The sequence below is a fragment of the Ahaetulla prasina genome, chromosome 3 (genome assembly GCF_028640845.1).
Source record: "Ahaetulla prasina isolate Xishuangbanna chromosome 3, ASM2864084v1, whole genome shotgun sequence".
Classification (NCBI taxonomy): Eukaryota; Metazoa; Chordata; class Lepidosauria; order Squamata; family Colubridae; genus Ahaetulla; species Ahaetulla prasina.
This window is the reverse complement of record NC_080541.1, coordinates 186,288,355-186,315,102: the sequence shown is the minus strand read 5'-3', so window position 1 is coordinate 186,315,102 and position 26,748 is coordinate 186,288,355. Positions and strand designations below refer to the sequence as shown.

The following is a 26,748-nucleotide window of genomic DNA, read 5'->3' as shown; positions in this document are numbered from 1 at the left end:
GCAGCAGATGTTAATTGTCTAAGTAGGCAAATGAGAAAAAGCATGGGAGAACCATCAGACTGAGGGCTGTTGGCTCATATCCCCTGAGCCCATTGTCTTGGAATATGTGAACAAATAATTGTATATTGTTCACAATGGGGTGAAAATGGAAAAAAGAAGAAATCAGTTTAAATCAAAGCTGATAGGTGACATGTCTTTTTAATCTCTGTTAACATAAGGATTAGGAACTCACATTAGGCACCTCTTAGTTAACTTGATTGGTCTCAAAAAAGATAAAGGGAAATTGAATCTATTTGGAATGGGAAACCAAGAAATCTCAGAAGTGTAAAATGGACTAGGAAACTGAAAAAAATCTTACAGATCTTAGGGACAAATGACAAACCTGTTATTATTTATTATGTATTAATTGTATATGTTGCCCAACTCCTAAGCTTCAAGTCAGTTTTCAGTAATAAAATTAAAACATGAATATCTCTGAGCAAATTCAAAAGAAATGGAAAAAAAATCAATCAGAATCAATTCCTTTTTGGCCAAAACATCAGCACAGAACTTCAAATTTTTAAAAAAGTTTTTTATCTCTTTAAAAAGCTTTTTTTTAAAAGCCACAAAGGACTTTACAACTTTGAAAAAATCACACATTGAACTGGAACTAAAATTCTAGTGGTAATCCATGCACTGGTTGTTAAATTAGTGTTATCTTATACTCAGTGATGGGATTCAAATAATTTAACAACTGGTTCTCTGCCCTAATGACCAGCAGGGTAGGTGTGGTGTGGTGGTCATGTGACCATGTGGGCATGGCCAACTCAACATCACTTATGTTGATGAGGCGTTCCGTCTTAGCTGTTACAATGTAATAAGGGTTAACCGGAGAGGCAGTTTCTGTAAGCAGGGCAATAAAGATTAGGCTAGAAACAACACCAGAATGTTTCCTTTCTGCCTTCCTTACAGGATTAGCCCTGTAAAGTGGAAAAAACAAAATAAAATTTCTTCCAACAACTGGTTCTCCGAACTGCTTAGAAAGTTAACAACCAGTTCTCCCAAATAGGTGCGAACTGGCTGAATCCCACCACTGCTTATACTGCATTTTGTACCAACACAATATTTTTCAGGTTGTTTGGAAATATTAACAGTGCTCTTCAATTTGTAATGTTGAAAGCAGAGTCACTATGACAAAGGCTTCAAGTTCAATTAATGCCATGGCTGCTACACCTACCTAACATGGCCAAAGCTCGTGCCTAAAGAAAATTACACCAAGAGAACCTCTTCATGGGGGTGACTTTACCTTTTAGTACAAATGTGCTTTTCTTCCTTGCAGGGAGCCTGTGAGCCTGCTGCCAATTCTTCTTTTTCCAAAGGAGCTCTCGCATTGCTGCTTTGCCTAGCAAGCTTTTATAAAACTTTCCACTTTACACAGCACCAGTATAATTAATTTGCAACCATACCAGTCTTTTATAAGTATTCTTTGTTAAGTTTTGCTTTTTAAGGGTTCTCCCATGAGTGCTCTTTAAGCCTGCCTTAGAGCCCTACTGGAAATCTCATCCTTTTGTTTTAAGACTTTAGGACAAATTCCATTTGCTTCTTTGGACTCATTGTTGAATATGCATTGGAGTATTTTCCTTTATTACTTTACATATTCTGTAACTCAGCTCTAGCAATGAAAACATTACAGACATTAATATCTGACCCCGAGGACACGTATTTTTCATTTATATTGTAAGAGAAGCTTGATTGTGCTGATTGCTACAAATATTAGCTAACATTTTTCACACTTAACAGAATGTGTTTACTTTCCATTATTAAATGTGTTTCAAGAAAAGAAAGACCATGAAAAGATGTTCATGTGAAACAGCTCCCCAAGAATCCTCTCTCCTTGTTACTTAACTCCATGTACATATTTCAACCAGTCATCCAGTAGCTGAGATTATAATCTTCTGGCTGCTATAAAGAAGACAGGAAAACAAGCATTTTCCCCCTCTTTTTCCTGTAGAATTGCTTGCTTGCATGTTTGACCACAGGGAACAGAAAGAACAGAAACAAGGCAGGAATCCACACTGATGTAAACAAGTCAGGGGCCATATTTTATTTTTGTCACTTATTTTTGTCACTCTGTGTATTTGTAGAGCCAAAAACAAAAATGGTTACAGTTATGGAGTACTTTAAATGGCCATACAAAACCTGGCCCTCTTGAGCAGGGCTCTCCAACCTTGGCAACATTAAGGCTTGTGGACTTCAACTCCCAGAATTCCTCAGCCAGCAAAGCTACATAAAAGAAAAGATACATTCATCAAGAATTAAAAAGATACAACACTTAGTGATAGTCAAGGTTACTAATAAGCTATCAAATCATACTAGGAAACAAAAAAAATATGATTAACAAAAACAATATAATATAATATATAATCCTTAGAGTAAAAAGTATTCAAATATTTGTTATACACAAATAAGCAAACCCTCCAGTTAACAGCTCAGGCAACATAGACTTTGTTTAACCTGGGGCTAATTTTATTCACTTTAGGGGTAATTATGGTAAATGGTCCAATTAACCTGGGTTTTCTCTATATACAACATGCTTCCCCATGATCCAATTAAAAGTGTCGTGGAAATAAGGTCAGCATTAATTACATAATACCCTCTTTTCATTTCAAATGTTGTCTTCCATGTGCATTCTGTCATTGACATCAAAGTGGATATGACATGTGCTTAGCAAAGGAAGATACACTTTTTAATTGCATGGATAGGCAGCATATAATTTCATAATCACTTTCATTTAGGATTTCATTTTATGTTTTTTTTCCCCTTGGAAGTGAAATGAAAGTGCATGAAAGAACATAGAATGACTGAGAATAAAATAACAACATGAGAAGCTTTTTGAATGTGTAGTAGAATGTTTGTACTATCTTATATGGAAGGAATAATCCTATATGTGTTAGAATTTAGGCAAAGTTTTTTAGCAAATTCCGATTAATTATGTCAAATTCCAAAGTTGTTTACCGATGTCAGCTCAGTAGAAAACTTTAGGTGGGTAAGATAATTACTCGCACCTGAATTTTGAATTCAGGTTGAGTTTTAAATGTATCAATGTAAACTAGCAGTAACGGATGCTGCTCCATGCCTGTAGGCAGCTGCAATCCTTGGAAAACAGATTAAGAATAACATAGAATTAGAATAACAGCACTATCTACAAAGAGCAGGTCAACTCTTACCTCTGTGTCAAAAAGAGTTGTTTTATCAGCTCTGCAGAAACTCAGCAGAGAGAGTTGGTGGTCCATTTGTGCAAGGGAACTTGTTTCCTCCATTGAGAAAGATTGATTAGAATTGCCTCAGGGACAGTTAATTTATTAAAAAGCCTTTCCTGGTTTCACTGAATGGACAAATTCACTTCTAAGAAGTTGGTGTTGAAGATATTCAGGCTGTCAATCTTGTAGGGCAGGAGTCTCCAAACTTGGCAATTTTAAGCCTGGTGAACTCCAACCCCCAGATCCCCCCAGCCAGCTTTGCCTTGCGGAGGAATCTTGGGAGTTGAAGTCCACAAGTCTTAAAGTTGCCAAAGTTGGAGACCCCTGCTGTAGGGTTTTGCTGATAATATTGTATCTGATAATTGGCTGGCCAGCATTGCAGCTCCTGAAGCAGAGGTATTGCTTGGGTAAATTTAGATGCACCTGAATTTTGAATTCAGGTTGAGTTTTAAATGTATCAATGTAAACTAGCAGTAACGGATGCTGCTCCATGCCTGTAGGCAGCTGCAATCCTTGGAAAACAGATTAAGAATAACATAGAATTAGAATAACAGCACTATCTACAAAGAGCAGGTCAACTCTTACCTCTGTGTCAAAAAGAGTTGTTTTATCAGCTCTGCAGAAACTCAGCAGAGAGAGTTGGTGGTCCATTTGTGCAAGGGAACTTGTTTCCTCCATTGAGAAAGATTGATTAGAATTGCCTCAGGGACAGTTAATTTATTAAAAAGCCTTTCCTGGTTTCACTGAATGGACAAATTCACTTCTAAGAAGTTGGTGTTGAAGATATTCAGGCTGTCAATCCTGTAGGGCAGGAGTCTCCAAACTTGGCAACTTTAAGACTTGTGAACTTCAACTCCCAGAATTCCTCAGCCAGCTTTGCTTTGCTGAGGAATCCTGGGAGTTGAAGTCCACAAGTCTTAAAGTTGCCAAAGTTGGAGACCCCTGCTGTAGGGTTTTGCTGATAATATTGTATCTGATAATTGGCTGGCCAGCATTGCAGCTCCTGAAGCAGAGGTATTGCTTGGGTAAATTTAGATGCACCTGCATAACTACTCAGAAAGCTGAAGGATGTGACGATTAACTGTCTTCAGGGATAGCCTTGTATAGAGTGGTACTCCATCTATTACTGTGTGCAATGCCTTCTGATCAAGAAAAGGAAGTAATTGGCACACTAGATGTAGTTATGCAAAGCCTGTCCTGCTTGGCCTCCACCTGGTATCCAAGCAGGAGCCACAAGTCCAGAACTCCAAGATTGTGAACCAGTTCCAGGCAAGGGAGCATAACTCAAGCCAAGATATAGATGAAATGTCTAGATTCAGAAAACCTTTCCTAATCAGAACCTAGCCATTTCCAAGCACCTGGTCAAGGCTTTTACCACATCATCTGTCCAGGCCAGGAAAGAGATGAAGAACATCAGCACATTAATGATTCCTCACCCAATATCAATAAATTATTTCACTGAGTGGCTTCCTATAGATGTGGAATAGTAGAGAAATGGACAAGCCCTCTGGCAACTCAGAACATTTGAGAGCTTGACATCTTTCCTACCGCTGGATGCTCAGGAACAAAGAAAAACACTATAACATAATGTCCCATTCCCAATCCTAGTAACATATCCCCAAAGGGCCAATGGTATTAAAGGCTTCTGACAAATCCAGCAAATCCAGAAGACGATTGTTTAAAATAGCTGGGTCAAATGATGGTTTCTTGAGGAAGTGATGCACTACCATTTTTTCCATTTCCAATAAATGACCCATTCTCTCAGGGATGTATTGACTTACACTCTCATTTTTCCTATTTTAACCAGCCAGGAGAGACAATGATGCAATATACAGGTAACCAGTTTATAGGATTAACTTCCTATGGACTCATAAGCTAAAACTGACCATAGCTAATTTTGCATGATGGTACCTCTGTTACCTCACTTGGCCAAATTGGCTGGCATCCAATTCTGATGGTGAGCTATACTTTTTCTTTCCAAGCATCTGTAAAGTTACTGTGTCTTACTTATTTAAGCTATGCTTTTTGCAAATAATGACATATTAGTCATGCTCATACAATATTCATAACATACTCATACATTAATATGGAGATAGATCCCTACAAGTGGTTCTTGCAGCAGAAAATTACTTTAACTGGTCATAAACTATGATTTTGAGGAATGCAAAGAGAAATCTCACATGAGCCCATCTTTCCAAGAATACTGACAAGACGGTAATGGGCATGGTTGGGTATTGCAGGCAATCAATATTAGCGAGGTTTATTCTTGGTTGTCAAAACTTGCCACTAGTTCTGTAATAGAGGACTTTAGTTTTTGCTTTAGAAGTTCAGACTGAACAGATGAGGCTAACTTAACACAAAATAAAGGGGAGGGGGGAGGCAAACAGCATTTTGTCATGCAGACTTCAGAACAAAATTGTAACATGATGGTTTTACTATCTAATTCATTGTGGCACAATCAATTTATCTCAGTCAATTATTTTCCGGTAAACAGTGTCTATTCCTAGAGCAATATAAAACAGCTCTTTGTAAAGTTTTATCGTGAAATTTTTGGTCAGCTTTAGTGCTAAGGCAATTCACTACAAATCACTTTTCGCATATCAAATTAGGTGAGGATCACAGTTCTGATTTATGTGAAATTTGCAACAGAGTCAAATTTTCTCTCTGTGTGTGCGTTCTTATTCATCTAAGATAACAATATCTGGGCTGTAAAAGTGAGAATAAACTCTAGATGACACCAAAATGTGAATTTTCTACTTATCTATATTTTTGCAACCACATAAGGCTAATGCCATAGGAACAGTTGTCTGTGATTCTGCACTTACAGGATCCAGATATGGTACTCTTAACATATTCAAAGGTGATACATTTATCCATTTATCTTCTATCATACACTTTCACATCCTTGCACTTCTTAACCATAGTTTAATCTATTAATCCCATTTTCTGGATTCAGCAGCACAATGAACAATATACTACACATAATATATTGGGCTAAATGTGGCCGGTTTGTTTGTGGTTCATCCTAACCCTAACTGTACAAATGGCATTCATTTGTTCTGTGAGCCTCAGACCAATGAAGGTTAGTGTGCATCATTTAAAACAAAAATAAAAAATAAAAAAAACTATGGTGCTCTCTCTTTGAGATATTTTACTTTTAATCCTCTTTCAGATAATTTTGTGAAGAGATAAAACAATACTCTAAACCTTTTATGAAAGATACAGAACCAATGAGTGATTTGAATAATCTCCTTGAGTTTAAGCCTTCAATGAATTTCCCAATTAATACTTACATAAGTGTTAAATGGTAATTAGTAGGTGCTCTCATCCCAAATAAGGTTTTTTTTTAGTCTTTCATTTACTGGTTCCATTTCTCGTAATAGATGGACTTGGACAAACCCCAGCGTTTTCTGCATTTGGGGGTCAGCACTAATGAACTAAGGGATAAGCCTTTAAGAATCTAAAGGTATCAGTAAAATAAATTGTTTCGGATCTAGAGAATTATTAGTTCACACTTAGCTGTTTGAAAGATGGAATAGCTACCCGAAAAGCTACCTTAAAATGAAAGCTAATTGGAAAGTTAATCAGGATTAGTCAAATTCATTACAGAATGAGATGCTGATAAGGTTGAAATTTATTTATTTACGTTGTCATCCACAGCCATCAAGGGATTTTTTAGCAGTTTACAATATCCTCCAGGACCTTATATTAATGTAATTTTGTATATTCCTGACTTTAGCATTATGGATCACTTAATATCTTTAACTGAAATACTATCTTTAACTTGATAGTAGATGTCTAAAAAAAAAATAAAGAAAAGAGAAAGGAGCAGCAAGTTCAAGCAGAGCACAAGTATAACAAAGGAGAGTCCAGTTAGAAAATAGAAGAAAACAATATTGTGTGAAAGAAAAATAAATGAATTCACAAGAAAAATAAATAAATATATTTAATAAAAATAAATATAAATAGAACTATATAAACTTCAAGCATATAAATAAAAAAAACTTGCATATTGTTCTTCAGCCAAGGTTAGAATAATTCTAAAACATTGTTTTATACATCAATCCATGATTTATTGAATAAGCCTAAAATGTAAACTAGATGGCTTGCAGCAAGAATGAGGGCAGAGCTATAATATAATATGGGTGGGGTCATGGAATAGTCTTCATTCTTTTTTTTTTGTTTTTCAAGAGAGGCATTTTTTTCATCTTTAAAACTATATCAATCCAATGTTCTAACACCATGTACATGAGAGTCCCATCAACTTTTGTATAGCACAGGGGTAGTCAACCTTTTTAACCTACTGCCCACTTTTGTATCTCTGTTAGTAGTAAAATTTTCTAACCGCCCACCGGTTCCACAGTAATGGTGATTTATAAAGTGTATTGTTGTCTGTGCATGCCTCTCACACATAGTGGACTGGGTTGGGGGTTGGGGTGCCGGCTACCAGCTCTGTGTCGTGTCCCACTCCTCCGCTGACGGCCGGGTCAGGGAAATCCGAATCAGGCTTGCCTCTGCAGCTCTGCCCAAAGTCCTAGCAAAGTCCTCAGAGCAGGCAGGAGACCAGTAAGTGACTTCAGCAAGATAAGTTCGACTTTGCCTGACTCAGAGACTGCCAGAAAGCAGATCCTTTATATAGGCCATGGGGTGTGGCTCCATGACTCAGCACTCATTAAGGCCTGCCCCTCCCTTCCTTCTGTTGCCTCCGCCTATCCAATCTTCTGATGCGAGGGTCACTCCAATCAGCTGTTGGAAGTAAACTTTCCTCAGGCTCACATGCTGTGGAGGAGGGGGAGGGGTCTAGCTGCTCCGTTTGCCTGGGCATGGAGCCAGGGCTGGGGCCGGGGGATGCTCCCTCCTCTGCAGCCTGCTTGGGCATGGAGCCAGGGCTGGGACCGGGAGGTGCCCCCTCCTCTGCAGCTTGTCTGGGCATGGAGCCAGGACTGGGGCCGGGAGGCATACATTCCTCCGTGTTCGGGAACAGATAAGCAGACCCCGGCTGCGGTGAGAGCGGACAAGACACAACACTCTGCTTGTCTGTTACAGCTGGGTGGTGTGGGGGGAGATGTACGAGCTATTCTGGGACGAGGCTCTTTTGTTTGCGGTCGTATTATAGCACCATTTGGTTTCACTTACGTAACGTGAACTAAACTTATGCGCGGGTGATAAAAATAGTATATTTTCAGAAATTTAAATTGTCACGGAGAATTTTATGAAAACCTAATGAAAATGTTTTTAAATAATGCTATGAAAATTTTTTAAAAAGTCAATTAAATTGAAAAAAAGGAAAGTGCTTCAGTATCGGACAAAACCCCTACCGCCCACCATGAAAGCTGGAATGCCCACTAGTGGGCGGTAGGGACCAGGTTGACTACCACTGGTATAGCACAACAAGAACCACGCTACAAAAATGATTTGTCTAGGATCCATTTGGTAGAAGTTTCAGGATTTAAGGAAAAACTATGTAGTCTAAGACTTAACTTCTTCCTTACCAAAATGCTGAAATGGCTTAAATGTGGGGCCCTTTCCAGACTTAGGGACCACAAAACAGATGTAGATGTACTGCATGCTTTCTTGGGCATGTTGCTTTGGAGACAAATAGGTTGTATTAGAACTACAGAAAATGATTAAAAAGGGATACAAAACCTTAGTTAGAATAGAATTGTAAAATGGGGGAAAGAAGGATCAGTGATGGCAATACTTGAGAAGACTAATGTTGCCAACTAAAAAGAAAAAAAATGGTAAAGTGAATTTCTTTTCCAGCAAATTGAATTTATATGATGATTTGACATCCAAGGAGAAGAGTGAAGACAATAGAAAATATTAATAGAGGCAGAGAAGAAGGAAACAGAGATATCACATTACACCCATGGTTCAAGTTTCTGCAGCCACTGTCGTAGTTGTGTTTTAAGATTGGCCAATTTATAGTTACATCTTTTAAAAGAAATATGTATCCATTGAACATGTGTTCAACAGACAATCTAGAATGAGATTCTGATCTTTCTATTTTTTTCTATTTACTCTATAAATGTCAGATTTACATAAAACATTTCAATTTGTAATGTAAACACTTGAGTTAACAGAAGTGATAAATGCTAATTTAATGTCAGTTAGGGAGTCATAATTAAGCATATGAAACAAGCCCGGAATTTGATAGCTGAGTTCATACCTGAAGACAATTGCAGAGATGTAATTTCTGATTACTGTGTATGGATAATGCTTTGGACAGCAGTTTTATATCCGTATACTAGACAACCCATGAACTGTAGGTCATCATTTCAGAGATATTTTTCTCTCTAAAATGAAAAACAGAATGATCATGGGCAGACAAAATATCAGTAGGAGCGAGAGCAACTTCTCACATCCTATTGTTATCCCATTTACTTTCGCTGTGGGAAGCTGATAGTCCCTCCCTCCCTCCCTCCCTTCCTTCCTCCTTCCTTCATCCCTCCCTCCCTCCCTCTTTACCTACCCCCTACCCCCTTTCCTTTCCCTTCCCAGCAGCCTCCTTCCCAAGTTCTCAGGGCCCATTGAAAGTGAAGATCATATGACTTCAACTGACTATGGCAATGCCATAGTAGCATTGAAAGCAGCAGCACAATGGTGCTGAAGTGGTTAAAGAAGAATCTCCAAATTTTATTTCCTCAGGAGTAATGTATCCTGGCATTCTGTAAGTTAGCTAATTAAGGTACCATTGTTGCCTATGATGTGGTGTTTCACCTAATTTAAGTTTACAAAAGTTTTAGTCCTATATAGAAATGAACATATTTTCCCATTTGTGATCATTTCACAAAAATAGGTAAAAGATATTTTATACACAAATAGTAATTTCAAATTTAATTGTTATTTTGAGTATCCAAGAAAGACAGATCTTTTAGATAAAATCTCAAGTACCAAACATCGTTTCTGTAGAGATGTAAATTCTGCCACTCTGCTTAAGCTGTACATGAGATTGCATGATAAAATAAAATATTCCATTTAAATTGTACTCATTGTTAAAAATAGGCATCTCAGTGCTTTAGATAAGATGATATATCAAATACAATAAGACTCTTGATGACACTCATTGAGAAAATTTTAGCCCTCAGTCTTCCCATAGATGAATAAAGGCAGTCAGCAGTCTTCTCCCTCACTATGGAATTACTTTATTTCATAAAAGCTGAAGTATTTTCTTCTGCACTATTCATTTGCTTCTGTATTAAAGCCTCCCAGCAGTATGCAGGTGTGCGAGTGTCATGCACACATACCCTAACTCAACTCAACTTCCAAAGCCTCAGTGGTAGCTCCCAAAGCATTTCCAAAAGTTTCTATTAGTTTTTAATTTTTAATATAATAAAAGGGGAGCACAGTAAAAATGTGGGGAACAATTGTACTGCTTATATGATTTTAATAAAATAACATATAGTTTTTGCATGGTTCCCACCAGAATGTTGGCTTTGGTAAATCACTCAAAAGCCAAGTAAAACTTTCAGCCCAAAAAACGTTGCACATTTGCAACCTAAATACAGGTAGGCACAGTTTCTCAGAAGTACTATATAGGATCAAACATTTTATACTAGTGATACCTTTGTGATATATTAGTGATACCACCTAAAATCTTGCAAATCTCCAAGACTCAATTTCAAATATCAGCAGGTCAGAAAACGCCTTTAAAATAATTTATTCTTTCTTTTACAGTGCAAACCTGTAACAATCACCAAACCTTATTGTTATGTTAAACCTCTTGAAATGCATTTGACTAAATTAATCTTTTTCATTCCCTTTTCTGACAATTATTTCTTTTCTTTCTATTCATGATACTGTCTTTTATTCATGCACTAAATAGAACCAGTCTATCTCCCTAAAAGTGTTGTGTCTTGCCCGCTCTCACCGCAGCCGGGGTCTGCTTATCTGCTTCCGAACGCTGAAGAATGTCCTCCCGGCCCCAGCCCTGGCTCCATGCCCAGACAGGCTGAGGAGGGGGCATCTCCCGGCCCCAGCCCTGGCTCCATGCCCAAGCAGGCTGCAGAGAAGAGAGCACCCCCCGGCCCCAGCCCTGGCTCCATGCCCAGGCAAACGGAGCAGCTAGACCCCTCCCCCTCCTCCACAGCATGTGAGCCTGAGGAAAGTTTATTTCCAACAGCTGCTGATTGGAGTGACCCTCGCCTCAGAAGACTGGATAGGCGGAGGCAACAAAAGGAAGGGAGGGGCAGGCCTTAATGAGTGCTGAGTCATGGAGCCACACCCCATGGCCTATATAAAGGATCTGCTTTCTGGCAGTCTCTGAGTCAGGCAAAGTTGAACTTATCTTGCTGAAGTCACTTATTGGTCTCCTGCCTGCTCTGACGACTTTGCTAGGACTTTGGGCAGAGCTGCAGAGCCAAGCCTGATTCGGATTTCCCTGACCCGGCCGTCAGCGGAGGAGTGGGACACGACAAAAAGTGTTCTCATTTCCAAATGATGTGCTTGTATCAGTGCAAGGCAAGGTTATGCTGCCAGCATTTCAAGTTCTACCGTGTTCTGTGATTTGTTCTGGCTCCTGTTGAGTAAGGGAGTCATTTATCAGTATGCCTGGCAGGAGCTCACCATTAAAGCCAACCTAGACAAAACACAGATAAATGTATTGAACCCATTCTTTGTTGTTGCTCAAGGAGGCACGTTATTTCCAAGGTGTTCCCAGAATCAAGTTGAAATGCTGGTTTTGACTTACAAAGCCGTGCAGCCTGGGATCGATGTACTTGAAGCATCTCCTTTGTCAGGACATTCTATGACCTCAGATATGCCCCTGCCTTCAGAGCTTAGAATAGATGGGAAGAGAACAGCATACAAATGTCTGAAGTAAAAAGGTTGTCTTGTTTTAGGATATGAGAATAAGTTAAAGCAAAATTTAGCAATGTAGTAAAGTGTCCAATATTACTGTGCATAATAGTGTTTAGATAGGTTGGCACTCCAACAATGTTTTTAATAAGTTGGATAATAGCATTTATTGTAGAAACTTCTTTATTTTAACAGGCTCTTAAAGCTTATATACATACTTTATGTTCAAACGATAGTTTCCTTCCCTCCCTCCCTTCCTGCTTTTAAGAAGCTTTTAAAAGAAATAACTGTGAAGAAGCAAAAATGCATAATCCTCAACCTTTGCTAAATTTCTTGTTGATTTACCTACACCAGAGTTCCTCAACTTTCCAGCTTTGAGGATTAATGGGAGGGGGAGTGGATGGTTCTGGTGGTGGACAAGCATGTGTGTGCGAGCGCATGCAAGGTTCCATTTGCATGAGTGTTAGGCACACACACTTACTGTTTGCACAAATGGAACACACACATGCACACGCTCACTAGCTGCTCACCTGCTGCTCACACAAGTGGGCGTGCACATCCGCTCGCTCACCACTTCTGTGGCCTGGTTCCAAACAGCTCAAAGCCTAGTAGTGGGCCACAGCCCGGGATTGGGGACCCCTGACCTACACAATAAAGTTTTGCTATCAAATCCTTTTGTAAGCTAATACTAATGCTGGTGTTTGAAGCTCTGGCAGCAGGTTTGCCTTTTGACAGCTTACAATAGCATAATGTGTCTTGATTAACTAATAGTTAATAAAGGAAGGTAATGTGTGTCACAATTCTTGAAAGTCCTGTCAGGTCTTTATCAGCTTTGCAGATGTGCTTTCAAACCTAACCTTTTCTTCAGACTACAATGAATGTGCAATTTCGCTGCTTAAATTACATTTTGTCACACTCGGGAGAAACTGCTCTATTCATTTAGAATCCACCTCCCCTCAAAAAGTCACCTTTACACCTTTCTGAAATTTTACAAGGCTCAGATTCACTTAAGCTTTTCAGAATTGGAAGACCAACCAGTTCCTGTAATTTCAAATCAATTAATAGATCTAGGTAGAACAAATATATTTTGAATGCAGGTGACTAAAGAAAAATGGTGTTACTGTGGTTGCATATTTTTTGTTATGTTTTAAAATAAAGTTTTTCAGGTTTCTTTTTTTAACACTAGTTCAAAAATCCCAGGAAGCCAAGCAACCACTAAAGAAGAGTATCATTCACAGTAGCCTTTTTCTTAGCTCTTTGCTCCCGCCCCCTGACAAATAATAAGTGAACCAAAGACATTTATTTCTTAGAGTTGCAAATAACAGGCTTGGCAGCAACTCACAGCAGCTCTATTTGCTGCCAAGCTACCTTCTGAGCTATGGCCTTTCTTTTCTAAAGGGCAGGTTTGTTGAAAGCAAAACAAGGATATTATTGCATGTATTCTCTTGGCTTTCATTCTGATTATGTCCTTTGTTGTTGCTGATGTTGACAACACAGGATTAATTAATTCAGCATTTTACCCATGTTGTACAGCCAAATCTTGCCAAATCAAGCCTACTTACCAGTTTTACTAATATTTTCTGGCTCTATTTGTAGAACATGCTTAACTGTTGGGAGACTTAAATATGTCGTTCAAACAACAAAATTAATTTGTTTGCCAATCAACCCAGAGAGGTTTAGATTCAGATCCAAAGAGATCCAGTCCTTTTTGGAATTAAACAAACTTATCTGTGTTAACCAGCTACTCCTGCCCAACATCACTTACTTAAGAGCTGACCATCGCTTCTAAGTTTATGGTTGAAATGAACTCCAGTCCGTAGTTTTGATTCGCAACGTCTCTCTGGAGGTAGAAAAATAAAACAATGCCAATGGGAATTAGCATCTGGAAACTCCAGATAAGCAGCTCATTAATAGTTCATTGGGTCCAAAGTGCAGCCCTGGATCTACTGGTAGTCTGTGAGGCTAATATGGATAGTCTATACTGAACACAACAATAGACCTTTAAAACATACAGAAATCTTGTGAGGTAATCAAACCACAAGATGCTTGGTGGTTTAGCTTGAGATCCATTAAAATTTTGGTATTCTTGCACCAAAACATTTCATATTTCCTAGATGTGTAAGAAGGAGCGAACATAGAAATGTAATTTAAAATGATGAGCAACTATGATAATTTTATTAACTAATAGGCTATCAAGTTGTCATTTTCAGATGTGTATGAGAAGTTAGTGGACATAAAATGTCATGGATGAACTGGGAATAATCTTTGAAAGTGTAAAGTATAATAACCTTTTCAGTTCAGTCGTGGCCTTTCTTCACCAAGCCTGAGAAGAACTAACTTATCATTTCATCTGAACTATTGTTGCATACTATAGTTTCATCACCTCTGCATAATGATCTGACAAAAATAGTTCAAAATTTGTTTTCATTGACATTCAATGTATAATGCTCTACAGACTCCTCAGCAATATTTTCTTTTTTATTGTTAAATGAACGGAATCTCCCTGGGCTTAGAGCTTGGAAAAGAAGATGTAGTAGTATGGACATAGGTGAAATGATGAGTCAACCACATTGTGTAGTCTTCCAAAAATTTATCTGGAAGTAAGTATGTAATGTTCACTGATTGCAGCCCAGATTAAAGTTGAACTGCTTTGGCAGCTATCACCACTGAGTAATAGGAAGGGATTCAATTCTTCTAAAGTAAAATTTTTAAGATGTTAATCTCAATTTAGCTCAAACATTTCTCATTAGAATATACTAGAAATATATAATGGTTCTTTCAGTCCAACCATACATGGACAGCCAGGCTCATTATATCTGATGCTGTAAATGGGTATGTTCTGACTAGTATGTCCACACAATCTAGTTACTCTGGAAAGAGTACTCCCTCTAGATCAGGGGGGCCAAACTTGCCATGTCATGTTGCCGTCATGTAATGTATTGTGACATTTCTTCCCTCCATGGAGCTGGGGTGGGCACATGACGCATCCAGTTTGACACCCCTATGTGGAGTACAACTTTCTGCCAATAATATTTCTTGGCTCCAAATGAAGAGCAACATGAAGTAATTTCTGCACACAGAAGTTTGTATATATAAAGCTTGTGTAAAACTACTTTTGAAGTAACAATATTTGGTAGCTGCTGATGCAGCAAATAAAAGCCTAAAGAATTTTCTAGGCAATGCAGGATTTTAGATATGCATTATGAATTGACTGATTAAAAACTGGTTTTAATCTTGTGTGGAAAATATCCTGTTATTAATTGCTCCAGCTGTATATCAAGAATTGGAGGGCACTGGGATATAGGACGCTCCAGTTTACTCTAATAAGCCCTTTCCTTAAAAGATCATCTGCCATGACTGATCACCTCATCTTTGTGTGCTGTGCTTGTGGGAGGATTATATCTTTTCAGTTGAATTAATAATTTTCTATGATATAATCAATATTTATTCTGAATTCTATGAGCAAGATTCAAGTTAATGAGCTGGTAGCACTGAAATATCATGACACATCCCAAGAATAAGTTTCCCCCCCTTCTATTGCATCCTACCTTTGATGTTTTAAAACTGTGAAGGAAGAAACGTTGCTTATTAATTGAATGTCACAGGAACATATTGCAATCAAAGTGTGAATATACTGTAAATAAAGGATTTAATGCAATGAACATAAATTTTATATAAATGCAAATGGACAACTCAAATCCTTGCTAGATAAGAGTTGATGCTATCATTATAAAATGAAAAAAGTAAAGTATCTTTATGAAATTTCTCTGTGATCCTTGATAAATCTTACTTGTGAAGCAATCAGTGTGAGATATTGGTAGTAAAATAAATGCATTCATCAAGTTAACACTTAATCAGGTAGCAATCAACAGGCCTCCATCCTAGTGTAATGCCTTGTCCTCAGAAAAAGATTTGATGAGACAATGAAAGGTTGGAAGAAACAAATTGCTTTGCCAAGTGTCACATTCTGGCCGGATACCAGGCTGTGGGTTTTGATCTATAAGCATTGGGAGATTGGGAGCGTCTCAGCACAAGCTTGGGTGCTCAGCAGCAATTTGCACCCAGAGCCTTGGAGTATCTTCATTGCTTGAAATCTCCTTACTAACTGGCAGCAAGAAGCACAGGCACAGGCAGGTAATGGGATATGCGGCCGGCGTGAAGAACAGGACAGGACTTCCGGCGGCCATGTATCCCATTGCCAGCTCCGGGAAGCATGGAAATGGAGCTGCGGCAGCAAAGCAAGACAGGCAAGCCTGGGGACGGGGAGGCAACTAGCTAGCTAGGCTGCGAGTGCCACTTGCCATGGAGATGCGGCAGTGGTGGAGCTAGCCAGGCAAGGCCAGGGATGGAGGGGGGGCAGCGCAGCGGTGGCATCCTAGGCTGGCCCAGGAATCAGCACTCGACTGGGGCTTTCCGCAGCAGCAGACAGGCTGGGTGGGCCGGCCTAGGAATCGACTTGACCAGGGCTTGCGGCCAGGGGTGGTATTGACTTATCTTAACGGTTTGCAAATGTGAGCAACCACCTCCGCGTGCGCCACCTCCACACATATGTAGGACTTTTCGTGCATGTGTAGGACCTTCTGCACATGCATAGGACCTTCCGCAGATGCGCAGGACCTTCTGCGCGTGCACAGAGCATAAAAAAGGACATGATGACGTCCGGGCAGGTGGGTGGAGCCTCCCGCAGCCCCAGCTACAATTTGTCCGAACCTGATAGAACCGGCAGAATCCCACCACTGCCTGAGACTCAGAATAATTCTCATTAAATGAAACAGAACACACTCCTGAACAAGAATGCAGTACATAGTGCTGCTAACCTACAGATAAATATTCAGTTCCTTATTGTGTTCTCCATATTTTTAATGTTCTATTACTGGAAAGCAACAACAAATTTTGTTCTCTCTAGTTTAGCAGCCTATTCCTGTTTTCCCAATTATTTAAGATCATGCTCTTCCATGCTTTCATTGGCTTCTGGCTACATTTCCAGGTAGTACCACAGGGTCAGACAGCTCTGAAGGCTGCAAGTTTCATATATTGAATATTTATGTACCATATGCAGCTGATTTTCTTTTATCTGGCACTTTTATAATCCTATAATTATAATCCATAATTTATCTCATTTTACAAATAGAAGAGCAAAGGTCTCAAAGGCCAGCTTTCCTGGTTCACCTGATAAATCAATGATTCATTTTTTATATGACTCCAAAAATCTATACTTTAATGAAACCAAACTCCAATGTGTATGAATTAGGAGGCTGACTATCATTGAAGGACTTCTGCAAGGTGATCTGAATAGTGCAGACATCTGCTGCACACTTTACATGTGTATTTTCTGATAGGTAAATCGTTATCTCAGCATCTTTGTTTATCAGCATATGATACATTTTCAAAGGTTATTAAATAACAAAGTCTTGGTGTTGCTTTGAGAAGGTAGGAGGTAAAGAAAACCAAGAGCTGTAGAAAGTGTAAGCAAGTGAGAATAAATTCTTTTATTTTTTTCTGATGCTTTATTCTTTTATTAAAGGAAAGTGTGGACCTGGGAGAGATCATGTTTTCCCTTTGTTACCTGCCAACTGCAGGTCGCCTCACTCTAACAGTCATTAAATGCAGGAATCTCAAAGCAATGGATATAACTGGATACTCTGGTAGGTGTTTTCTTTCTCTGAACAAGGTAGTCGTATTTGATTTCTGTGATGTTTCGGTAACACTATTACTCTTTTAAGACTCAAGGGAATTTCCTATACATTGTTAAATGGATTGATTTGTTTGATTCTGATGAAGTTATTTATGGATGAATATAAATATTTCCCAGAAACATGCAGAAAATAGTGGTGTGCATAAACAGGCTACTTAGTACTGTTTGGAGATCAAATGTTTTCCATGGTAGTCTGAAACTGGCACAAGAGCCATGCAATTTAGAAGGACTTAATTCATTTTTTCCTCTTCTTTTTTTTTCATATTAAAGTAGAACGTTAGTTAGATAGATGATAGCTAGATAGCTAGACAGCTAAATAGATAGCTATAGATAGGTAGATAGGTAGATACAGATAGGTAGGTAGGTAGGTAGGTAGGTAGGTAGGTAGGTAGATAGATAGATAGATAGATAGATAGATAGATAGATAGATAGATAGATAGATAGATAGATAGATAGATAGATAGATAGAAGGCACAGACATTTCTACTTTGGCTAACTTCTCTTTAAGTCTTTCCTTAGAAAAAAAACCTTATTTAAATTTTATCATACACAGTGTTGTGTCTTGTCCGCTCTCACTGCAGCCGGGGTCTGCTTATCTGCTCCCGAACATGGAGGAATGTATGCCTCCCGGCCCCAGTCCTGGCTCCATGCCCAGACAAGCTGCAGAGGAGGGGGCACCTCCCGGTCCCAGCCCTGGCTCCATGCCCAAGCAGGCTGCAGAGGAGGGAGCATCCCCCGGCCCCAGCCCTGGCTCCATGCCCAGGCAAACGGAGCAGCTAGACTCCTCCCCCTCCTCCACAGCATGTGAGCCTGAGGAAAGTTTACTTCCAACAGCTGATTGGAGTGACCCTCGCATCAGAAGATTGGATAGGCGGAGGCAACAGAAGGAAGGGAGGGGCAGGCCTCAATGAGTGCTGAGTCATGGAGCCACACCCCATGGCCTATATAAAGGATCTGCTTTCTGGCAGTCTCTGAGTCAGGCAAAGTCGAACTTATCTTGCTGAAGTCACTTACTGGTCTCCTGCCTGCTCTGAGGACTTTGCTAGGACTTTGGGCAGAGCTGCAGAGGCAAGCCTGATTCGGATTTCCCTGACCCGGCCGTCAGCGGAGGAGTGGGACACGACACACACATACACATACACGCACATGACACAGACACTTACACATACACACAGACACCTATTAAACCAATATCCTTAGGACTCAAATTTGCCTAATGTTTGTTATATATGCACACACCACTTCTGTGCTTTCCCACTAAGGTGCATGACCAACTTGAAAAAGATATTGGTAACGTTGGTCTCAGTTTCTGTTAAGCCTTCCAAGGTAGTCGAAACAAGAAGCACAGTTCTTACATTAACACTGCAAGGAAAGAAAGAATTCGTGCCCTCCCCTCATTTTACTTTTTGGTAAACGGGGGAAGGTCCCTTCTATAACACTTCCCATGCATCTTCTCCTTCTGTGGACTGAAATATTATTTTTACTTGCCTATCAATATTAGGTTGTTCCATAAATTTCCAAACAGATTTCTCTTCTCAATTGTATGGGTGACAGGTTGAGAAAGTTGGCGCCAAAAGAACTGCAAAGGACAAAGCCAGGCTCCCATTAGGCAGAGAAGATGGATGGGCAAGATGGACTATGGTGGTGTTCCCTCTCTTGTTTTAAGGCAGGCCTAGAATTCCTGATATAGTTTTACCACTTCTCAAAAAAGTGGACAGAGAGAATTTTGGATACAGTAGGTCCAAAGTTTCTCTGACTTGCATAATACACTTTTGTTCTAGCTGAAAGCCTGATAGCAAAGAAGCAATTACTGGGTAATGGTTTCAAACTGTGAACAACCTATATTAGCCTGTAGACCCTACAGTTTTATAGAGTCTGTGGAATGTATAATTATGTCCTTATTTTTAAAATATTTTTCCTGTTCTTTGCTGAAACATTTTTTTAAAACAATGAATACTACAGTAGAAGCTCTGTTCTGTAAATATACCCCATGAATTAAAGAGAAAATGATATAATTTAATTCCCTTTGAGAAATTGCCATGTGTAAATACCTGATTGAGTGTCATAACCATTTTTAATGGCCTCAGTTTCCAGATGTCAGTGTTTGCATTTTCTTGACAAATATATAATCCATGACTGCAATAACCATGAAGCTGCTTGAGCAGACAGGTATTTCTTCTCAGCTGGCATTTGATACATTAGAATCACTGAGAATGGATGTCTCAAAGTGAGAAAATTGTTCACTAGTTCTGCAGAGGCATACCTTATTTATTTATTTATTTATTTATTTATTTATTTATTTATTTATTTATTTATTTATTATTTGCTGATTTAAAACATTTATACGGCCACTCACCGTATACTAAAGATTGGTAGCTCCCAATAACAGCCAAATCTGAAATGCTTTTGAAAGTCTAGGAAAGAACAGCCTGCCGAATTTCCATAGGGCAGGGGCTGCCACAGAAAAGCATAGAACTCATACAATGGCAGAGTTTAGAGAAGGGAGCTAATCGGTTAAAATGGGTAAATGTCCTTAGAGAAAAATATTTCCTCTCATAACCGAGCTCTGTTCCATATAGGGCTTCAAACCTAATAACCTTGAATTGCACCTGGAAGGAAACCAGAAGACAATGCAGTTTTGCATAACAAGGTGTAACATGGGTAAATTTAGGAGCACCCACCATTGCCCATGCTACCACATTCTGGACTAGTGATAGCTTTCAGGTGTCTTCAAAGCAGACCATGAGAACCATGTTGCGGTAATCCAAACAGGACATGACTAAAGCACGACTGACTGTGAGCAAGGTCTCCCAGTCCAGGAAATTATTATAATTATTGAGAGTGCCAAATATAGAATAGAATAGGAATAGGAATAGGAATAGGAATAGGAATAGGAATAGAATAGAATAGAATAGAATAGAATAGAATAGAATAGAATAGAATAGAATAGAATAGAATTTTTTATTGGCCAAGTGTGATTGGACACACAAGAAATTTGTCTTGGTGCATATGCTTTCAGTGTACATAAAAGAAAAGATACCTTCATCAAGGTACAGCAAATTCCTCTTGCATTCATATTGCAATGGCTGTTTGTTTGTTTGTTTGTTTATTACACTTATATGGCCACTCATCTCACACAAAGTGACTGCAGTTGGCATACAACAATTAAATAAAACAAAATACATGAAAACAATTATTAAAAATAGTCAATATTAAAAGTGCAACTATCATGTACAGGAGAGAGTAAATTAAACAGAATGATAGAGCCATCTTAGAATATCTTGAGCCCCTGATGACAAAGCCTTGAGGGGCTTAGAGAACATTAATAGGAATGAAGCTAAATTCAGAAAGAATTTACCAGAGTTAGTTTAGTAAGCTCTTGTTGTCTTATTTTCTCTTTTCTTCTTTGCTTCTTTTCCCTGCTGAAAAATAAAACATTTAAATTACTTTTCATGAAAACAGTTCATTGACATATAGCTTTATAACAAAAGGGATGTTGAAAAGATGCACATAGCAAAGGAGCTAAGGGATGCCTGTAAATCAAAGATGTTGATATCCTTGTATAGAAGTATATAGTGTGAAGATGAACAAAACATAAATAAGTACATGGAAAGGAAGGCTCTTTTGGACCTGGATTTATGGTCACCAAGTCACTCCTAAATAAAAAAAAAGGAGGGGGTATACTTAAAAACACATGGTACCTAGACTGGTGATCAGCCCATTTAAATTCTACTAGAAAAAAATAATGTCTTCCTATTTTCTCAAATACTTTAAGTATACAGCCTCGACTGATTTTTTTTTTAAAGAGGAAGGCTGGGATTACATTTTAAAGCTGACGAACCAAGCTTTCCCTGTCACATAGATTAAAGCTAATAGTTGTGACTGAGCTACAGTATACTCTTAATGAATTTTAAAAATCCAGCTAAGAAAACATTCCCAAGTGAAAATTACAAGCTGAATCTGAATCACGTTCTTGAAGTGTTTGATGCTGTTATCCAACTAATATTCAGCCCTGCTTTTTATTTAGAACAATTTTCATTCCTTTCAACAATCAGCTAGCATGCCATGATCACTAAGCTTACCCATTTTTCAGAGAAACGTTTTCAGAATTTCCCCTCATTTTTAATTTTTTTTAAAATTGTCATCCTGCCATAATTCTTAGTTACAGAGAAGGCTTTTTTCGTTTTCATTTTAATTAACTGTAGCATATTTGAACAATCAAAAAAGAATCCTATTTTATGAAAAGGGGTCCATATTGTCAAGCTTTAATTTCTGACCATTTTTCACCTTTTCTGCCCAGATCCTACATATATGTGAATTATATACTTCTAAGGAATTCTTCTTTTTGTAGGCCCCTAGATAATCTTGACTGATCTCATTTCCAGAGTGTTACCAAAAAAGGCGAAATGAATGTGGTGATGCAATTACACAGTTTTGAGCTTGACTTAGAAGAGCAGACTGAAAGTGCAAGTTTGCCACTATAATACTGCTTTCCTCTGTCCATATGTTTATTATTCAATTTTAGGTATGTTGCAGAGAAGTCCTTTAATTATTGAGAGACAAGAAAGTGTTCTATAATCTCTTTCCCTGTTCACTAGATCCGTACGTCAAAGTATCTTTGCTCTGTGATGGAAGGAGACTGAAAAAGAAGAAAACCACTATAAAAAGAAATACACTTAATCCTACCTATAATGAGGCAATAATTTTTGATATCCCTCCTGAGAACATGGATCAAGTCAGTCTGCTTATATCAGTTATGGATTATGACCGGTAAGTGAGAGTTTTTACAATCTCCAAATCCCATCTGAGTCATTTTCCCTCATTCACATTTCATGGTATGATTCATTTGATTACATGTACTTTGTACTCAGAAAAATTGTATACGTATATTCTTGTTTCTCTGTTATTGAGCAGGTGAACATAGCTCTGGATTTCCATTGTTTCTGATAAAAACATGTTTAGTTTTCTCCATAGAGCTAAATTATATTGATCACCAGAACAAAATTTTGATTCTGCCATAATTCTTAGTTACAGAGAAGGCCTTTCAAAATTGACATGCAGGCAAATCTCAGAGAAAGGATAAGTTCCACCTAGGATCTCTACTTATAAAAACAGTCCACATCTTGATTGCAAGTAGAACAAAGTCACTGTCCCTGTTTTAACTAAGGTTTTGACTTTGGGGATGGCGTGTTGGAATTCTTTTTTTTACAATTTTTTTTATTTGTCAGAGTTAATTCCTTCCACACAATTTCTAATACTAAGGAAAAATTGGACCCCCACTTCTGTTTGGATTCTGAATTTCAGTTTACTAAATAGTCTTCAACAGCATGTGTTAGTAGCAAGGAAGAGGACTCAGAACCTGATTCTTTATGAGAGACTTGGAATCTCTGTTTTACAACTGAATATGTAATAGCTGGAATAGGTGTATTACACTGCTGCTTATTTGTCTAACATGATTCCACTGCTTTCTGATAAGTCAATCAGATTTGAATTGTAGAAATCTGTCTAGATTTCAATATTGAACATATTCTTGCTGTTACTTATTTTTGTCCATATTTTTATAGCCCAGATTTTATAGCTCTATATACAAATCTTGTTTAGCTTCTCCATATTATTTTTGAACTGAAGTCCATAGTTCATTTTTTTCGTAACAGCAAAGACTAAGAACAAAGACTGATTTATACTTCTATAACTTTTAGAGGAAGAGGTCAAGGATCTGGTCTAGAATTAATGCTGAGTAATCAGGGATAAAGTTTCCTTTATTTATTTATTAAATTTTTAATAAATTTTTTAAAATAATTTTTTAAGCAAAATTTTTTTGCTTAATGTTCAGTGTTCTTGTTTAGTGTAGCATCTCAATCAGATTAATCTATGATAAAATATCATTTTCTCGAGTTTCTCTGTCTCAGCTGCTACTTCATGGACATGAAGAAAACTGGTATGGATTCTTTTAGAATGGATGTGTTTGGGGATATTAATACTTACTGAATGCCTGTTACTGAATGCCTGTTACATTTTTTGCTAGTTGTACTTGGGGAAGAAATGTTAGGATAGAAGATCAACAGTGGAAAAAGTTACACTATCTACTCACAAAATATATTGAGCCAAGAAACAGAAATAAAGCAATAATAAAATGTGGAAGAACCAGAAAGACTAATCCTAGTGAATAAAAGAAATTCCATAGGGTTGTTCACCAACACTTGACAACCAAGAAGTAGAGGGAAACAGGGTTAATGAGTCAATTGCCAAAAGAGAATAAAAGTACTAAAAATATCCTACATGTGATTATTGCTTCCAGGGTTGGCCACAATGAGATTATTGGGGTTTGTCGTGTGGCAAACAATGCTGAGGGACTAGGCCGAGACCATTGGAATGAAATGTTGGCTTATCCACGTAAACCAATTGCACACTGGCATCCACTCGTAGAAGTGAAGAAATCCTTTAAGGAGGTACGTAAAGATTTATAATTTTCTTCAATACATGTCCAATAGATACTCTAGAAGCAGAGAAACAATCTGCAACTTCTAAAGCCTTTCCTTTATTAATGAGCTCAAGCCACAAGGGGTTTGGTGGGAAATTTATAGAAGCAAAAGAACTTTTGGACAGTTCCTGCTATGTTTGAGGTCTACTGCATTTAAGCAAAAATTTGAGTGTAGCTGATTTTTTCTAAATAAACTATTGCAAGCAGCAACAGTGACATGATGAGTAATCCAGCGGCAATTAATACTTAAAGATTGTTTTGTCACAGATGAATATGACATGCTAAAACCCCTGGGATAAACTAAAAAGAAGAGGAAGTTCATTGTAATGAGTCATTTGATAATAGAAAAAGCCACTAAAGTAGAAAATATATATTGCAGAGTTTAAAAAGATATAAAGTCTAGTATTTAATGGCATAGCCTTAATGATTATTTTCCAATGCATTAAAATCTTAATTTTACACTCCCTGCAGACAGAATGACTACTTTCTGTCTTCATGTCCACCAGTCTATAATATTAATCCATTAAACGGGTGTGAAATCTAAACTGTAAAAACTAAAATGTTTTAGAATGTCTGCTAAAATCAAGGTCCATTTAACCGAGGGTTCATTCGTTTCTATACCCAGTAAAACATATGTTGAGGAAAAGAATGTCTGGACAAAATTAGCCCTATGCTCTTGACTGAATATTAGGTACTCCTAAATTTAGTTTGAGAAGGTTCAAGAACTTCAGGGAAGAACTTGCTTGCCAATTCAGCATGAATTGGTTTAAGCAACCTATTCAAAGCAGGAAAAACCTGTCCTGGTCAGATAATCAGCAACATTATGAAATTATCAAGCCATCTTATTACCTTAAAAAGCTTTGAACCTACAGTATCTGCTGTATGTTCCTTTTCCAATAACATCTAACTCAAAGCAGTTCCTCCTAACAAAGACTTTTGAAAAAATATGTCTCAATATATCATACTAAATATACAGCATATCAGCAATACAGAATTAAACATTTAATAAACAGTAAGTGCAGTTAAAACACATAATGTTAACTCCAAAATAATAGCATAATATTAAATATAAAAACATAAACAGCCTTAAGTTACACAGCAAACCAATTTGCATGGTAAGGCAGTAAGTGGAGAGTGTCCTTTGGCTGCTTACAAAAGAAGCTTTGTGCTTGGAAGCAATCTCAATTTATATAAATCATCTTAAAATTCAGGAAACAAACTGGGAGACTTTTCTCATTACTCCCCCCTCCTTCCCTCCCGTTCCCTATCTCTTCCTGTCATCTGTGAATCTGAGGCTGTTGAAGATCCAACAGGGATAAGAAACCATTGTACTTCTAAAATAAGCACTTCAAATGCATGTATGTGATATATCCCTCCATGATGGTTAGATTCCCCCCTCCCAAAATGTTGTTCTTTTCTTTTAGAAGTAGATCAAGCAAGGCAAAAAGAATTGATGTGAATATTTTCTGAAGGAGGGGTTGGAATCTCCACTGAAACAGAAACTCATTTAAACAAGATCTAGTTTGCTCATTAAATTGAATACATAAATAGTTGAATTACCTTGCTGCCCCAGGGAACCAAAGATATTTTCCAGATGCAAATTAAAAAAAAACTTGGCTTCCATGGGTTTATGTTTTCTTTTATTGAAGTCCAGCTCTGTAGACTAGAAGCAACATCAAAATTGCAGCAGCTGTTCGTTGCAATTTCCAGAACAATATACTATAGCCATTTGCTATAAAATGTTTCCCTTCCTCCTTCTATTCACCTTTTATTACATAGTTCCCTAAAATTATAATATTTATAATCCAACGCATCCAAAGAATCCCAAACTAAAGATTAGGGCAGACTGAAGAATTAAACTTAGAGACCAGACAAGGAGTTGAATAAGTGTTTCTGATTAGATTAGAAAGAGGGGTTCCTTTGATTTCATTTTTTTTTCTTCCTTACTTTAGTAGTTTGTGTTAACTTTTATCTTCATATTTAAAAGTTTTAATTATATGTATCTGTATATGCATATGCACATTTATGTAGTATATATAAAAATTATAAATCAGAATAGAGCTGGAAGGGACCTTAGAGGTCTTCTAGTTCAACCCACTGCTCAAGCAAGAGATCCTATACCATTTCAGACAGGTGGTTTGTCCAGTCTTTTCTTAAAAACCTCCAGTGATGAAGCCCGTACAACTTCTGAATGCAAGCTGTTCCATAGGTTAACTGTACTCACTGTTAGGAAGTTTCTCCTTAATTCCAGGTTGCTTCTGTCGATTAATTTCCATCCATTGTTTCTTGTCTTGCTTTCTGGTCCTTTGGAAAATAACTCGATCACCTCTTCTTTGTGGCAGCCCCTCAAATACTGGAATACTGCTATCATGTCACCCCTAGCCCTTCTTTTCTCTAGACTGGCCATACCCAATTCCTGCAACCATTCTTCATACGTTTTTGTCTCCAGGTCTTTAATCATCTTAGTTGCTCTTCTTTGAATTTTTTCCAAAGTCACATCTTTTTTGTAATGTAGTGACCAAAACTGAATGCAGTAT

The 26,748-nt window shown here is 37.9% G+C and overlaps 1 protein-coding gene and 1 long non-coding RNA gene across 4 annotated transcripts in view; one reads left to right on the top strand and one right to left on the bottom strand.

Moving 5' to 3' along the window:
- The window catches only part of SYT6 (synaptotagmin 6), a 178,283-nt gene that overhangs the window by 132,092 nt on the left and 19,443 nt on the right, over nucleotides 1-26,748 (top strand). For all 3 annotated transcript variants that reach the window (XR_009154479.1, XR_009154480.1, XM_058177576.1), the window contains exons 4-6: nucleotides 17,560-17,680; nucleotides 22,329-22,500; nucleotides 24,029-24,179. Coding sequence is in view for 1 of the 3 variants with exons in the window: in XM_058177576.1 (XP_058033559.1) it covers nucleotides 17,560-17,680; nucleotides 22,329-22,500; nucleotides 24,029-24,179 (444 nt within the window). In the remaining 2 variants the exon portion in view is untranslated. The remainder of the gene's footprint in view (nucleotides 1-17,559; nucleotides 17,681-22,328; nucleotides 22,501-24,028; nucleotides 24,180-26,748) is intronic.
- Nucleotides 2,098-26,748, bottom strand: part of LOC131195559 (uncharacterized) — a 114,005-nt gene continuing 89,354 nt past the window's right edge. Inside the window, exons 3-7 of the long non-coding RNA XR_009154481.1 lie at nucleotides 21,089-21,152; nucleotides 13,801-13,875; nucleotides 11,929-12,051; nucleotides 9,409-9,535; nucleotides 2,098-2,262 (exon numbers count right to left, since the gene is read on the bottom strand). This is a non-coding gene — a long non-coding RNA (uncharacterized LOC131195559). The remainder of the gene's footprint in view (nucleotides 2,263-9,408; nucleotides 9,536-11,928; nucleotides 12,052-13,800; nucleotides 13,876-21,088; nucleotides 21,153-26,748) is intronic.